Source organism: Nymphaea colorata, chromosome 12 (genome assembly GCF_008831285.2).
Source record: "Nymphaea colorata isolate Beijing-Zhang1983 chromosome 12, ASM883128v2, whole genome shotgun sequence".
Classification (NCBI taxonomy): domain Eukaryota; kingdom Viridiplantae; phylum Streptophyta; class Magnoliopsida; order Nymphaeales; family Nymphaeaceae; genus Nymphaea; species Nymphaea colorata.
In genome coordinates, this window is record NC_045149.1 from 17,593,090 (window position 1) to 17,608,384 (window position 15,295).

A 15,295-nucleotide genomic window follows, 5' to 3' on the forward strand; every position below is an offset into this window, starting at 1 on the left:
ATAAAAATCTTCCTGCAACATCTGCAGCAGTAACAGGAAAGATGAAGTTTTCGAGTCAACCGCCTCTTTTAATGAAACATTTTTATTTTTATTATATGCAATGATGAACCGTTCATCACCCATCTACCTCATGATGCATAAAACCTTCTGCTGTTTGCTTTGCACATTAGAATTGGCTTTTCGTTCCAACTTCTCATTTCCTTTCTTAGATCTGAAGCGGCATAAAAATGTGTTTTAAAGATCATGAATTCTAGATTCATGGTACATGTTAAAAACCATACAATCCGCCGTAAAACAAACACAATCTCACCGTTAAATCTAAACGCCTTTATCTCGTAATGGCAGATGTTGCCCACTTCTCCGTGCCTCTTTGAAGTATAAGAACAGCATAATACGTTCATGAAAAGATTGGAGGCTGAAATGAAAAAGAACGATCTTTGATGAGCGTTCAAGCTAGGGGCTCCTTGGAAAAATGAATGTGTTAATAAAATATTAAATTAGCACGGACAAACAGCATAAGTAGTAAGCTTCTTGTAAATTTCCTTTGTTGAGTCAAAATTAAGGGACGAGGCAAGCACTTTCAGCAGAAATTTATGTTTATATCTGTTTAAATAATGAAGTCGGATAGCGTAATCAGGTCAAGAAAATGAACATTACTTTTTAAAATTAATGGTGATCCACAATAACTAAACCTTACAAAGAACACCGAGGAAACTTAATATTAAGCTTTAGATTCTACATACTTCAGTTTGCGACTCCAAAAAAAAACTCGTCGACCAACTTTATAATGCTAGAAACTTAACTCCTAGGGCCTATGCCAGCTATGGCTTATGCAAAAAGTTGATGTCCAAGAGAATCGAACTAGCCTTGTATCATAATTTTACACCCTTTACATTCTCCTTTATTACCTACAACGAATAAATTTTATCAGTGCATATACAGCATATGCTTATTCTCAAAATGCATATGAAATTGCTAATTAACTGTTAGGGTTTCAACTAATGAACTTGACTAATCTCCAAAAGAAGTATATGGCTCTTTAAATGGGTTTCTCTAACTAAATGGATCTTGAATCCCCAAAAAAAAAAACAGCATTCAAAACTGATAACAAAAAAGGTTCAGACCTAACAATTAAAATGGAAATAACTAAATGGATTCAATTCATTTGGATTGAATGTGTCTGCATCCTCATCTTAAAGAGAGGAGTTGACATCCTCTGGCGATCTAGATGCTCCGACCTTTTACACGCATCCAAAATTGGGCTGCATGCGTGAGAGGCCGGAGCATCTGAACAACATGAGAAATCTTTGTTCTGATGTTAAAAATAAGGGTCCGTTTGATGGGCAGGATATTTTCTGTAGCCATGTAAATAAAATTCAAATTTTTGAAAATTTTTCTTGCCCATCAAACTTAGGATGAAAAAAATGAATGTTGAGTTGGTTTTGAGAAAGTTTATTCCGAGGGTTGAAAAAAAATTTCTAGGATGAAAAAAATTACCGTTGGATTCCCAAGCAATGCCTATTTTGTTTTTTCTTGTTTCATTCTTATCAAACTGAGAAATTTATTTCTTGAAAAACATAAACCAAAATACAACAAACACATAGAGGTTTTGGAAATCTGGATTTTGTTTTCATTTCTTCAATTCCTGAAATATGTTTATGAAAACTTCTTTCTAACTTTATATTTCTAATGCATCAAACGGCCCCTAATTGACGCAGAAATATTCAATTGTACATCAGGAATAGTCAATCACATGAATGTATTAGTTTTGGGGGATTTGAAGGTTCTGATTTACTGTTTTCCCACCTTTTGAACATATAATTGCAATGGGCCATTATTGTCATGCCAGTGAATTAGAGTTCACGAATTCAAAAAATCTTATTCCCTTCAAACAAATTAAGAAATGGTTGAAGGGTATTAAAAAAATTAAATGAATGAGGGGTGCCAATACATAGATAAACAAACAGTTGGAGACAACTAATATGTAAATAAATAAATTTTGTGGGACCGTGTGAGCTCTCCAACTTGTTCAATAGATTGTAGAAAAACTTAGTTAATTAAATCAATCTTATAGCCTTAACTCATTGAATTTTTGAGTACCCATTGTTCCTCAAAGAGTTCACCATGAGCAGACAGAGAACAATAGATGAAGGGCATGGATAATCGAAGCAGATTATGTGTTCGAGATGGAAGACAACGAAGGTCTTCAGGTGCTTGAAATGATTCAATTTCATCCTAAGATAAAAGCAAGCTAAAATAAGGTAGAAATACTTCTTATAAAGGCCAAAGTGGAGAGGCAAAAAAACATCCTTTTTTTATGAAGACTACAATTCACTCGCAAGTGTGGATGTTAAGTCCAACCTAATATGCTTATTTTTGAATTATACGTTTTACTACAGAATTCTGTCATATCAACAAAAACATGCCACAACAAATTCATGAATTTAAAACCTAAGGTAATCAAATGCTCCTTAAGATTTGGCCAATGAAACAATATGTAATTGTTGTATGAATATGGTCTAAAGATTGGGGGAACACATTGAAATGTGTAAAATTTATCCTAATTTTTGAAATGAATTCATGAAGCAGTTTCAAATTATTCTATTTGCCAAAGGCCGTAAGAATATCTTCTATTGTTTGGATGGTACTTTTTTGTGTGTACTTCTGGAGTACACTTTGCACCTTAATACGAGATTGCTTATACGGCTGCCCACATAGACCCAGATAATATTTCTTTTTATATTGAGGCATCATAGCTGTTTTTTTTTTTATTTATATGTTGCTGCCCCTTAACAATCTAAAATTTAAGTGTTGGTGCCCCTCAACTAGACATTCCTAACTCCGACCCTACAAGAAGGTCAATCGCTTATCCACTTACCTCTTTGGCTCACTTTGTATTTCATTACCTTTTGTATGGTGAGAATAACATTAAGAGAATCTAAAGACTCGTAGAGAAAAAAAACAATAAAAATTAGGCATTCATATGCAAGACGTACTGTGCGAGTTTCTTTTTCTTTTTTTTTGTAAAGATATAATAAGATGTTGAACTCTTAACTTCCTTCAACTTGAAAACTTAGATCCAAATCTTAATAAGGTAAATAAAACTATTTTCTTTCTAGCTTCCATGGCCTATATAACTTGTTTCTGCAGCTTCAAGAACAAAAAGTTATCGAACACAAAATTTTTATCCAACTATCAGACATCCCTTAAAACGTTCTAACTCTCTAACCTTAGCCCAATTAGTTCTTTCTAGCTTTTGCCTTGAAAATCTCAAGTCCCAACCTAACCAATCTGACAGAAGATGTCAAGGAAAGGAAAAAAGCCAATGTAAGTGCTGCTAATTATCCTTTTCTTTTCTAGCTTCTTAATTAGTATATGCAGTATTTTTTGTTTTTTAATTACTTTGCACTGGTTTTTAACTTTTTGATATGAAAATTAGAAAATAGATCTCGCCCTACATAACACCATTCTTTGTACCATTCATCCAAATGATATCGCTAAGGCTTAACTTGTTTTATCAATGCTTGCAAACTTAAGGACTGACAAACTAAACTAATTTGTTTTATAAATGCTTGAAAAGAAGTAATTTATTCATGAGAGGTTGGCAAAATAGTGAGGGTGAGGGTTGGTAGGTGACCAGTCTCTATTTTGAGTTTCGCGGGTGTAAACTTCTTGCGCTCTAAAAGAATGATAGTAATATGCAAGTTGAAGCTTGGTACGAGCGTCACCTCAAAACACTAAAAGGAGGTCGGGTATCGTACAGGGATGAGGGAAAAGGTAAGGCCTCAGGTCTTTTTTTGGGGCAGTCGGATGAAATATTCATTTTGCTCACCCATCATAGAAACTACCCAAATTGGGGTATCATTGGAATTAGGATGAATGAGCTTAAATTGCTAGGTTTGATTAGAATTGATGGCAAATCCATTTGGTTTGACCAAGTCAAGAGTGCCATGTGTCATTATTTAATATGAGAGAAGAGTATCATTTCTTTACCAAAAAAAATTGTAAAATTTATGGCTGAAGACACTGTAAAATAGTAACGAAACTACTTGTGTTTGTTGGTCTGCATAAAAAAAGCATTGTGATAAAAGGTTGACCAGAGATCCAGAGCTGCGACTCTGGTTCCCCTCCTCCAAAAAATTTTAACTCCACGAGATTGTTGGCAAACTTGGGAATCAGAATTAAATCAGCAATCAATTGGGTTAGTGAGTTGAGTCGGTGACTTGGCAGGGTCAAGCACTAAGAATCGGATTATCAACATGCAATTGAATTACCAGACTGTAGCTCTTTCTTTCATTCTAATTTTTCTCAAATGATAATTAACTACTCAATGCTTCAGGATTTAGTGAAATCATTAAAATGTAAAAGAAAAAAAATAGTATGTTCTCTCTAGCGTTGAGAGGTCATCGGTGGCTTTTTATAACCAATCTTTTTACAAGACAAGAAGTATGGGGCGTGCCCCTTATGAAACTGTATTACTTTCTGAGAACTGTCACGATCAATTTGTTCCTTTTCACACCAAGGGGAAAATCGCCCTCCCATTGATCTTCAATAGTTTTCAGTAACTCAGATTTGGTGTTCTTTTTTGCTTTGACATTGCACTAATTTTACCTTGGAATCATGCGAATCACTATGTTAGAGCAGTCAATCTCGTCCAACTTTTCCCCATAAATATCATGAAGGATATATATATATATATATATATATATAGACACACACACACACACACGGTTTATCTAAGACAATGAAGATCGGCAACTGACGTACCTAACCCCATTAGAGCTTCAAACAGGAGATAAATCATAAGATACATATACTCCACATGGTTTTCAAGGGTCCCAACTTTAGTGAATAGGGTTAACCAACCACAGATATCTAATAAGCGGTTTGTATTGGAAATATTGAGTTCAGCCTGACTGAGGACCATTGGTCATTGCGGCGGTAAAAACTTTTTGATTTGACACTGAGAGCAGATATAATGGTTGCTATTTCTTGCAGAGGACATAAAGACAGAAACATGTCGGGTGTTCTCAAAATCTCAGTCATCATAGCCTTTAAATCCATTGAATTCAAGAACAATATATGTTCACAAATTCACAATGGGCAGCAAAGGAATCCACAGCAAAAATGAAGACGCCACCACCAAAACAAGGCAGTCGCTTCATAACATCAAACTTAAGAATCCATAAGAAGCATCCTCTATCCCTTCAAAGAAGAAAGCAATTTATCCACATTCATCAGATAGACGCCTAATTGCTTGTGCATGAATTGAATGTGAAGCACCAAATAGAGGTCACAACAACCTTCTCAAAAGAAACGGAGACACAACAATACCTAAAAGGCTAAAACATCTATGATGAAATCTCTCAGATTTTAACTACAAACTGGGGGAACTTTCATTCTGACATGAAATAACTGGAAAGAGCAAGTTAAAGTTAATAAAGAAAAGAACAACATAGGTTTGCTATCGAAATTCTCACAAATGTATTTGAATTTGGATTGAAGTACACTATAAACACAAAAAAAGACGAACAAAAAAAATATACATACTTCCAGAGATATTATGTTTTAAGAGCTGGAGGCGTTAGACAACCAATGGAACAACAAAAACCTGTTTCCCTCTAAACACGATTGAAAGAACACAAAAGGATGCGTATGGGGATGCCTCTGAAACAGCACAGACCAAGTACCAGTAATATCCTGTAAATTCCTCACTAAAAAACAGCAGAAGAAAACTGTACAAGTATGCATCATCAAGAGAACCGAACACTCCCCATGAACTCAAGTTCTCAGAATTACAGTTTGCACACGAAAGACCTTCAGGAAGGGAACCAATCGATCAGTTCTCAACTTGGCAGTATCCAAGATAACTCCACGGACACCAATTTGGCAGTACGTACCCATCACCGAAACTTGGAAGGAGAAATGCAATCAGGCGGCAGTGTCATCTGATTCAAACGCCATAAGGAGTAGCGCGAGAAGCCATACTCGTAATAACAGACTGCATTTGAGCTGCCATGACTTTTGCAGAAGTTGCTCGATGGAGGAATTGCTCTCGAGACAGAGCTCTTATATTCCTCATGTACGCGTCGAAGGGGATAACTCCTTGCCGCATTGCCTCATCGAGGGAGTAGAATGTATCCTCAATTGCGCGATCGAAAGCAATGCATTCAAGCATCTGCCGAGACAGAGGATCGCAGGGTTCAAAAACGTCGTCGGGGGCGGAGAGTGGGGGTGGGCCACTTGGGCCATGGCCCCACCCCAGCCAACTGAAAAGGAAAAAAAATACATTGTGTTTAATTCGGGCCCACCCAAATCGAGAGTTAAACTGTTTCATCCGCCCATGAAAATCCTGGGTCCGTCCCTCGTCGTCGTCGATCACCAACATATTCTTCTCCCCTTTTTCTCTCAGCCACGTCCCAAGCAGATCCGTGTTCATAAGAACCTTCTGAAGCAACTGCTCCAACCCCTCCTTCTCGTCCATCATCTGCCTCAGCCCTTCATCTATCTGTCGCCCCCGCCGCTTCAACTCCCGCTGCGCCCGGACGACCGAGTCCGTCTCCGCTTCCCTCGACTTCCTCAATGCAACAGTATCAGAATGAAGCATCTCCAGCAGCTTCTTCTTGAGAACCTCAGATGGGTCGTCGCTATTGGGTCTTTGAGGAGATGGCGGCACCGTCCGGCCGTAGGGTGGGGTTGGAGGCGCAACGTTGCTCGGACGAACACTTGGTGGCGGATGGTCCGAAGCCGAAGAAGAGGGCGACGGGGAGGACGGCCTTCTCACCGTCGTAGAGGACGCAGAACCCTGATACTGGTTCTGAATCCTGTGCACTACAGGAGCAGGCTGCGTGGTGCACAAAGGGGGGTCCCTACCGAAGAGAAGACTAATATTCCTCGCCATATCTATCCTCGGATCGCAATAGGCATCGCCGCGTTCGATGTGCGTTTCCATCCTCGGATCGCAATCGGTGTCACCACGTTCCATGAGCGTTTCCATCCTCGGATCGCAATAGACATCGCAGCGCCCGAAGAGCATATCCATATAGTATTCGATGAGCGTATCCATCCTTGGATCGCAATAGGCATCGCTGCGTTCGATGAACGTATCCATCCTCGGATCGCAATGGGCATCACCGCGTCCGATGAGCGTATCCATATAGTGTCCGATGACGGTATCCATTCTCGAATCGCAATAGTCATCGCTTCGTCTCTTGAGCGTATCCATCCTTACATCGCAATAGGCCTCGCCGCGTCCGATGAACGTATCCATCCTCACATGGCAATAGGCATCGCGGCGTCCGATGAGCGTGCTCCGTCAACGGTGATGTTGTAAGTGACTAGCTGGCACAACAAGGGGACGGCCTGCAGGAGATTCACCGTCCGGCCGTCGTTGTGGAATTCCTGAAGCAGGCTCAACAGACGCTGCCTGATCAACCACTTGACCTCCTCCTTGTATGGCAAAGCGGAAGGCCCTCTCGTGGATAGGACTTTGTTCAGGAATTGGACAGAACGCTGGGAGGAACTCTGTGTCAGTGTGTGTGTGAAAGAGAGAGAGGGAGAAGCTTCGAATTGAGACACCTGCCTGCTGCCTGTGTCAACCGACTAAGGAGGGGGGAGGAAGGAGGAAGAATTTGCAGCAGAGCCACAGAGCATATCGAGGAGACACCTTCCACTCTAAGGATTTTCCGTTTCAACGAAAGCGCGAGAGGCGCCCTCCCCTTTGAATGTTCATTCTCTGAACTCATTTGTTTGACATTTTCTACGCTAACAGGAGGTATCTTGTCTACCGTTCATCTCATTGAGGACCAAGATTTACAGGTTCAACTTGGATGAGGATCATGGAAGTTGAGCAGCGAGAACGTTGGATTTTGCTTTGATCAATGAAGGGACTTGGTCGTTCTTGGGTGAAAGAATGATCCATTGGTTGAGTCAAGAAGGGAGTTTCATCAATCTGTTGGAGAGCACCTGTTTTTGCTTTCTTGGTGGGGATACCATGCCCTTCTTATATGCAGTTGACGTCTAGCCATAAAAATCTTCCTGCAACATCTGCAACAGTAACAGGAAAGATGAAGTTTTCGAGTCAACCGCCTCTTTTAATGAAACATTTTTATTTTTATTATATGCAAAGATGAACCGTTCATCACCCACGAACCTTCCGCTGTTTGTTCTGCACATTAGAACTGGTTATTTGCTTTATAAGATCTGAAGCTGAAGTTCCATTAAAAAATGTGTGTTAAAAATCATTAATCTTAAATTCATGCTACATGAGTGCAACCTAACATGCTTATTTTTGAATTATATGTTTTACGACAGAATTCTGTCATATCAACAAAAACATGTCACATTAAATTCATTAATTAAAACCTAAGTGCTTCTTAAGATTTGACAGATGAAACAATTTATGAATATGACCTAAAGACTAAAGCAGTTTTGTGGAGTATATTAAAAAGTGTAAAATTTGCCTTAACTTTTGAGACAAATTCATGGTATGGTACAGTGACAAATTATTCTATTTGCTAAGCAAACATTAAGAGTATCTTTTTATTGTTTGGATGGTACTTGTGTGTGCTTTTAGAGTACACTTGCACCTTAAAATTGAATGAAGAAGTATGAGTTTGCGTATACAGCTGCTTACATAGACCCAAACAACATTTATTTTTGTATAGAGACATCATAGCTGTTTTTTTTATTTATATGGTGCTGCTCCATAAAAATCTAAAATTTAAATGCTAATGCCCCTCAACTAGAAATTCCCAACTCCGACCTTGCAAGAAGGTCAATCCCTTATCCGCCCTCTTAAAAAACTAAAATTTAAAATTCCTAACTCCGACCCTACATGAAGGTTAATCGCTTATCCACTTCCCTCTTTCGCTGACTTTGTATTTCATGGTGAAAATGACACTAAGAAAATCTTCAGACTCGTAGAGAAAATCAACAATAAAAATTAGGCATTCATATGAAAAAAGGTACTGTGCGAGTTTTTTTTCTTTCTTTTTAATATAAAAGATAAGTCGAGCATGAACATGGGGTTTCTATAATGTCCTTTAATTGGAAACAATGGATATATATCGAACATGTTATTACAAGTAAATTATGGGTATTTCAATGATATGCTTTTATTTAACACTACAGTAATGAGCACTGATGAACAATTTGTGGGCATAAACGATCAAGCTCATAGTTGCATTTGGTGGTGCGCTTTTTTTATGATTAGTCACTAAAAAATTTTATTTGTTTTTCTATAGTTTTAGTGAGGCAATAAATGTGGGGTAAAATATTATAATGTCTTTTTCATGCTTATTGTTGAAATTGACTGCAAAAAATTAAGAAATGTTGCGACACAGTAAAACTCTTAACTTGCTTCAACTTCAAAACTTAGGTTCAAACCTCAATAATGTAAATAAAACTATTTTCTCTCTAGCTTCCATGACTTATACAACTTGTTTTCTGCACCTTCAAGAACAAAAAGTTGTCAAACACAGAATGTTTATCCAACCATCAAACGCCCCTTAAAACGTTCTTAACTCTCTAACCCTTGCCCAACTAGTTCCTTTTAGCTTTTGCCTTGAAAATCTCAAGTCCCAACCTAACCAATCTGACGGAAGGTATCATGGAAAGGAGATAAGCCATTGTAAGCGCTGCTAATCCTTTTTTTTTTTTTTTCTAGCTTCTTAATTTGTATATGCAATATTTTTTAGTTTTTTAATTACTTTGCATTGGTCTTTTAACTTTTTAATACCAAAATCAGAAAATAGACCTGGCCTTACAGCACATCATTCTTTGTATCATTCATCCAAATGATATCGCTATCGCTTAATTTGCTTTATCAGTGCTTGCAAACGTAGGACTGACAGACTAGACTAATTTGTTTTATAAATGCTTGAAAAACTACTTTGCACATACAAGGAACCTTATTCCCGAGTGGTTGGCAAAATAGTGAGGGTGAGGGTTGGTAGGTGACCAGTCTCTATTTTGAGTTTCAAGGGTGTCAATTTGTTGTGCTTTAAAAAAATGATAGTATGGTATGGATGTCACCTCAAAACACGGAAAGGAGGTCGGGTACCCTAAAAGGATGATGGAAAAGGAAAGGGCCTAAGGTCTTTTATTGGCGGTAGGATGAAATACTCATCCTGCTCACCCAACTTAAATGCTACTCAAATAGCGGTGTCGTTGGAATTAGGATGAATGAGCTTGAATTGCTCGGTTAGATTTGAATAGGCGGCAGATCAGTTTGGTTTGATAAACAAGTCAAGAGTGCCATGTGTCATTGTTTAATATGTTTGAAAAAAATTTAAAATTTTTTATATTATTTTTGTATTAAGAAAAAATTTTGAAATATTGTTTAAACTGTAGCTCTTTCTTTCATTCTATCTTCTTTTCATATGATAATTAACTACTCAATGCTTAAAGCCTTGGTGAAATCATTAAAATTATTATGTTAAGACAACGGGTCATCCAAACGTATGTATATAGATACAAATACGGATTCATGCCCTTTCAACACAGAAGAGGCCTCTGGAGAAAATTTTCATAGGGAAATCACGATCTCCCCAGATACGGAAGAATTTTCGTGGGAAAGCTACAGTACCGGCTTTTTCTTTTAGAAAACCATGCCCTTTCGACAGTCAAAGCTATCCTAGTCGTGGAAAACAGGAAAAAAAGCAATGGAAATCTTTGAATTGGGACAGGAAAAAGAGATCAGAGAACTGATATCTATCCATGGCGCCCATAGGAAAGTACATCTACCTTGGAATTTTTTGCAGTGGGGGAATGTTTCCCTTCAACTTCCACTTCACGTCTCATCAACTTGGTCTGATTAAACATATGAGCTGCCTCTTGGTTGGCCTTCCGTTTAATTTATGAAATTACAATGCAAATGATTCCGGTCGACCATTTTTCTTTGGTGACAAGGAAAAGAGTTGAGATCTTCCCTTCTTTCTCGATGCTTGAAACAGAAGGTGTGCTGCCCTCTGATCATCAGAATAAAGTGGTGTCCCATGTATATTTTTAGCTGATTTTGAATCCAAATTCTTTACAATTCTTGAAATTCATAATGACAAACGAATCAGACTGTCAAACGCCATGATGCTCAACAACTACAGGTCGGCATCAATCCTACCCTTCTTTTATTTCTCTTCATTTTTCCAAAGTTAAAGAAATAAACATAATTTGTAGTGACTGATAAGGACAATAGGAACCGACCATCTGTATCTTTTCTGATACACATATATATGCACGATTCACCTCTGATACTGATACAATGACGATATTGATTGCCAGAATGCAATGACATGTGGGTGGACCAGGTCGTATGTTAGACCTGCCCTTTTCTATAGTTAATTTTTTCGATACAAACAGCATTGAATTATGAAGAGACCACCGCCATCAGCCAACTTTTTTCTTAAATTTAATGAAAAGGAGGATGATAGTTAAATCGAAGATTTTTAAGCCTGTTCAGTTCTTTCAGGGCTGCATCGAGGTCCGAGTGTAACATCAGTTCCCATCAACTTGATGCCACGATCCGCAAATATGACTCACAGATAATATCCCTTCCTTCTTTGACCTGACTAGCTATACTGTACTGTTCATAGTCGCACCCACATTTCAAAATTTTTCAAGAGCTACATTTGCTTTCCCTTTTTCTCACTTCAAAAACTGGCTAGTTGTATTCTACGAAGGAAAATAAAATATTTATTGGGCTCTTTCTTATAGAATAAACAAATCAACCTTAAAATGGTAGAGGCGTCCGCTAGTCACCTTACACATATATTTTAAGGGACGAAGGGTGTCACGGGCCGACTCCTTCGGACCGTGCGGCGCGACAAACTCTCGCCAGTAAGCCGCAAGCCTTCGCCTTCGTTCAAGTGGGCACAGATCACTTAAACGCTTTCTCAACCCTGACACAAGGGAACAAAGGGGCTCATTTGTATTAAAAAGTTGAGAGAAGAAGGGAATATGTGATCTGGATTTTCATGTAAAGGACTGTGTCTGCATCAAAAGGCACTCTTGTCCGTGAGGACTGTGGCAAAGGACAATGTAGAAGCAGTTGTAGGTTCTTGTCCGAAAGCTGAGCGATCCTTTGTCTTTAATCTTTTTACTTGTCCATTTATCGTTGTAGGTAGCGATATAAACTGTCCGGATTCAGATCCGATGCAGTTTTTTTATCGAATTCAATTAATTAGATTTTATGTAATCGGACCTACTAGCACAGAATCAAACATTTACATTAATCGAGTCAAATCTTTATCAGATCCCAACTAGATTTTAGACTCGAATTGGGCGTCAGCCATTGTTGGCAAACTGGGCAGGCAGCTTGGATCACCTGCAAATTCAGCCATTAGCCAAAGTTTGGGCAAAGTAGAACCTGACTCGCCTCCGACCTGCCCTGAATTGCTTGCTCGATTCGGCTGCAGTAAAATTACATTATGGTTATTTGAATACTCGGCCAAGTCGACGAGTTGAGTCGATGAGTCAGCTCGCTGACCTATGACACGGTCATTTGCAATCTGGGTCCGACTCACAGGTTTGCTCGCTTATGATTAGTAATCAAATCTAATTTCTTTTGTAAATAGATAGATTTGAAATCTGAACAGAAATTGTCTATGATGTATATGCTGATCCATTTACATCCCTGGTTCTAGCCATGACCATGCAACATAGTCTGTGTACAGCTCACAGAGTTCTGTATTACTTACAAAATTTGACTAATCAGAGTTGGATTCTGTCTCATATGTTAGTTGAGTCCAAACTGTCTAACATCTCAAGATGCGTACATGTTGGTGTGAGCCGGAGGAACCCCACCGCTCGAGCCGACACATCTCAAGTTCCTCCTGTCCTTGGTTCCAAAGCTATTTCGAGATATAGGTGAACTTGTGATTACTCTCTTTTTAACTCGGAAGTAGCACCTGACACCAATTAAAAGTGCCACAAGAATCGAACTGCAACTTAGCTTTCACCAGCCAGGACCAACTATGGGTCGTGAAGGTTAAACTGAGGAAAAGAAAAAAAAAAGAACCCAAAAGTTCTGAAGGAGTGAACAATGAGTCATCGGTCGAACACATGAAACTAAAATCATGTCGCCCCTGCAGCTTCTTTGAAACCTTTTGCTCCCGAAAAGGACAGTACCCTTTGCGGCAGTTGATCTGTAGGTTTCCGTCCATGTCGATTTGCCAAGTTGCCAGCCAATTATAGATGCTATAATGAGATTCCCCAAGAGGGCATCTTGACAAATCTTTGAAGATGGAGCCATTGGCAAGGTAAAATCTAGTTTACTTGGGATCAAGATTCAGTTTGGCAGAGCGGAGAATGCTTGGCCTGCTGATCAAAAGCATGCTCTTTTCATTGAATAATCTTTCGCAGAGAAAGGATTATGAACAAATCATATAATATGATGCCTGTGTCTGTAAAATTGGTGATGGAAATCAATCATCACCATCATGAGCTTGTCACCAATGGTGCAGACGGTGGAGATGTGAAGCAGAGCAGTTTAATAATTTGATTTGATTTACCTGCAGAGTTTCAGATCCATTCAAGTTGGTGATGGCAGACCCACTTACAGCGCCAGTTTAGGCAGTTGTCCGCCCTGGCCTACAATGCCCAGATGGAAGACGGCCGATCTTAAATGTGAGGAGTGAGGACTCCTTGTTATTCCCTCTCCACCTGCTCCCTTCTTTCCTGATCTTAAATTTGAGGGCTTAATGTTTTTAACACTTTAGACCCCAACTGAGCTGAATGGGAATCCAGATTGGTTCAAACTTCAAAGAAGAAGGCAAATGAAAGGTCTCCATATGATGTTTTACTGCTCATAACATCAGATAATGTAAAACTTTTTGAATCAGAGATGAGATTATTCTAAATTAAGCCAACCCAACTGGACTTGAGACTGATTAAAAAATATAACTTCTGACTGCAAATAAATGCAGATGATCATGTTGTGAACTTAAGAAGGGGCTAAGTTAACAGACAAGAACATCGGTTAGCCAACTCTATGAATGAGGAGCCATTAATATAGCAAACTAGCTCTTGTATAACAGCAAAATCAGATGCAGCCTAAGTTAATTTTCTATGGAAATCGTCAAAGGCTACTCTGGTACTACCTAAGGTGCACCATAATTAACCTGAGATTTTTACCATGAAATTAACAATTTCCTTTGTTTGAAGGATTTTTTGTTCTTTCGTGATGATGGTAAATCTGCAACTTCATATGATAAACAGCAATTAATTTTGAGAAGATGGGTAAATCAATTACCTTGGATTGAGTTGAATAATCCGCAGACAAGCTTACGTGTGCTTTAACAGTATACAGGACTTAGGTGCCCCTAGAGCTACTGCTAAAATTCTGTGTCCTTTTAAAAAATTCTTCTTTTTTAATTTTCTAATAATTTGGGGTGCAGTCAATTATTATCAACATTGTTCTTTTTCTTCCTAAACGTTATGAGTGCGAAAGTCTTTACTGGGAAAAGAATATCTACAAAATATTGAAATAATATTGCAACCACTTAGGCCAAAAGGCATCCAAAGCCTCTATTTTGTCTACAAATGAAACAGCGGACAGTGACTTTAAGTGAAGAAATAAAAGTAATTATATAACCAAAGGAAAGTGTACATTGGTGTTGTGCCAATCATGACCGTGGTAGGGCCACAATTTTTTAGCAACGGCAATATTTTTCTTTTTTAGGGATTATTAAAAGAATCTTGATGCAAATAATGTCCATGATTTATTTTAATCGTGATTAGATTGATATTTAGAACTTAACGTCTGCAGAATCATTACTAATAATATGAAAAAGATGTATGAATAATCTATGTTTGAAGCACAAGCTAAGAATCAAATTTTTTGAAAAATATTAATGTTACGGTAACATAGAGTATTAATGTCATTAACAAGTAACGAATTTTAGAAAAATAAAATTTAGTGTTTTTAGTAACTACATATCCAAGGGAATTATGATGATTGAATCATAATTGCAGCTTCCAAGAAAAGAAGGCAAACACTTTTATCATTTGTTATTCTCTCTCTCTCTCTCTTCTCTTTTTACTACTAATGGAGATGGTTTTAGTGGCTGAGACCATTCTTAATGAATCTGGCACCTAAAGGTTTGACACACTCGTTTGGCACTCTCAATGACGAACACAGATTCCAGATATTGAGTGAAAAACCTGAATCAAACTGGAACTGATTGGTATTCCCTTTTTCCTGACCTCTCCTAGCAGTACAAAAACAAACAAAAAATTGTAGAAAGACCACAAAAGCTTGACAGTAGTAGCATTCGACAGTACCTTCTGGCCCTCTCGA

General features: G+C 38.2%; 1 protein-coding gene across 1 annotated transcript; it reads right to left on the reverse strand.

The window, feature by feature from the left end:
* Positions 1–5,659: 5,659 nt before the first annotated feature.
* On the reverse strand, positions 5,660–7,992 carry LOC116266100 (protein ELC-like). Its single transcript, XM_031647193.2, has one exon. The coding sequence runs from the start codon at positions 7,268–7,270 to the stop codon at positions 5,954–5,956; it is 1,317 nt and encodes a 438-aa protein (XP_031503053.1). The 5' UTR covers positions 7,271–7,992; the 3' UTR covers positions 5,660–5,953.
* Between the last annotated feature and the right edge of the window lie 7,303 nt (positions 7,993–15,295).

What these genes read in the sequence shown, in the direction of transcription:
- LOC116266100 (XM_031647193.2), bottom strand. Translation starts at nt 7,270, where the DNA reads ATGGATACGTTCATCGGACGCGGCGAGGCCTATTGCGATGTAAGGATG.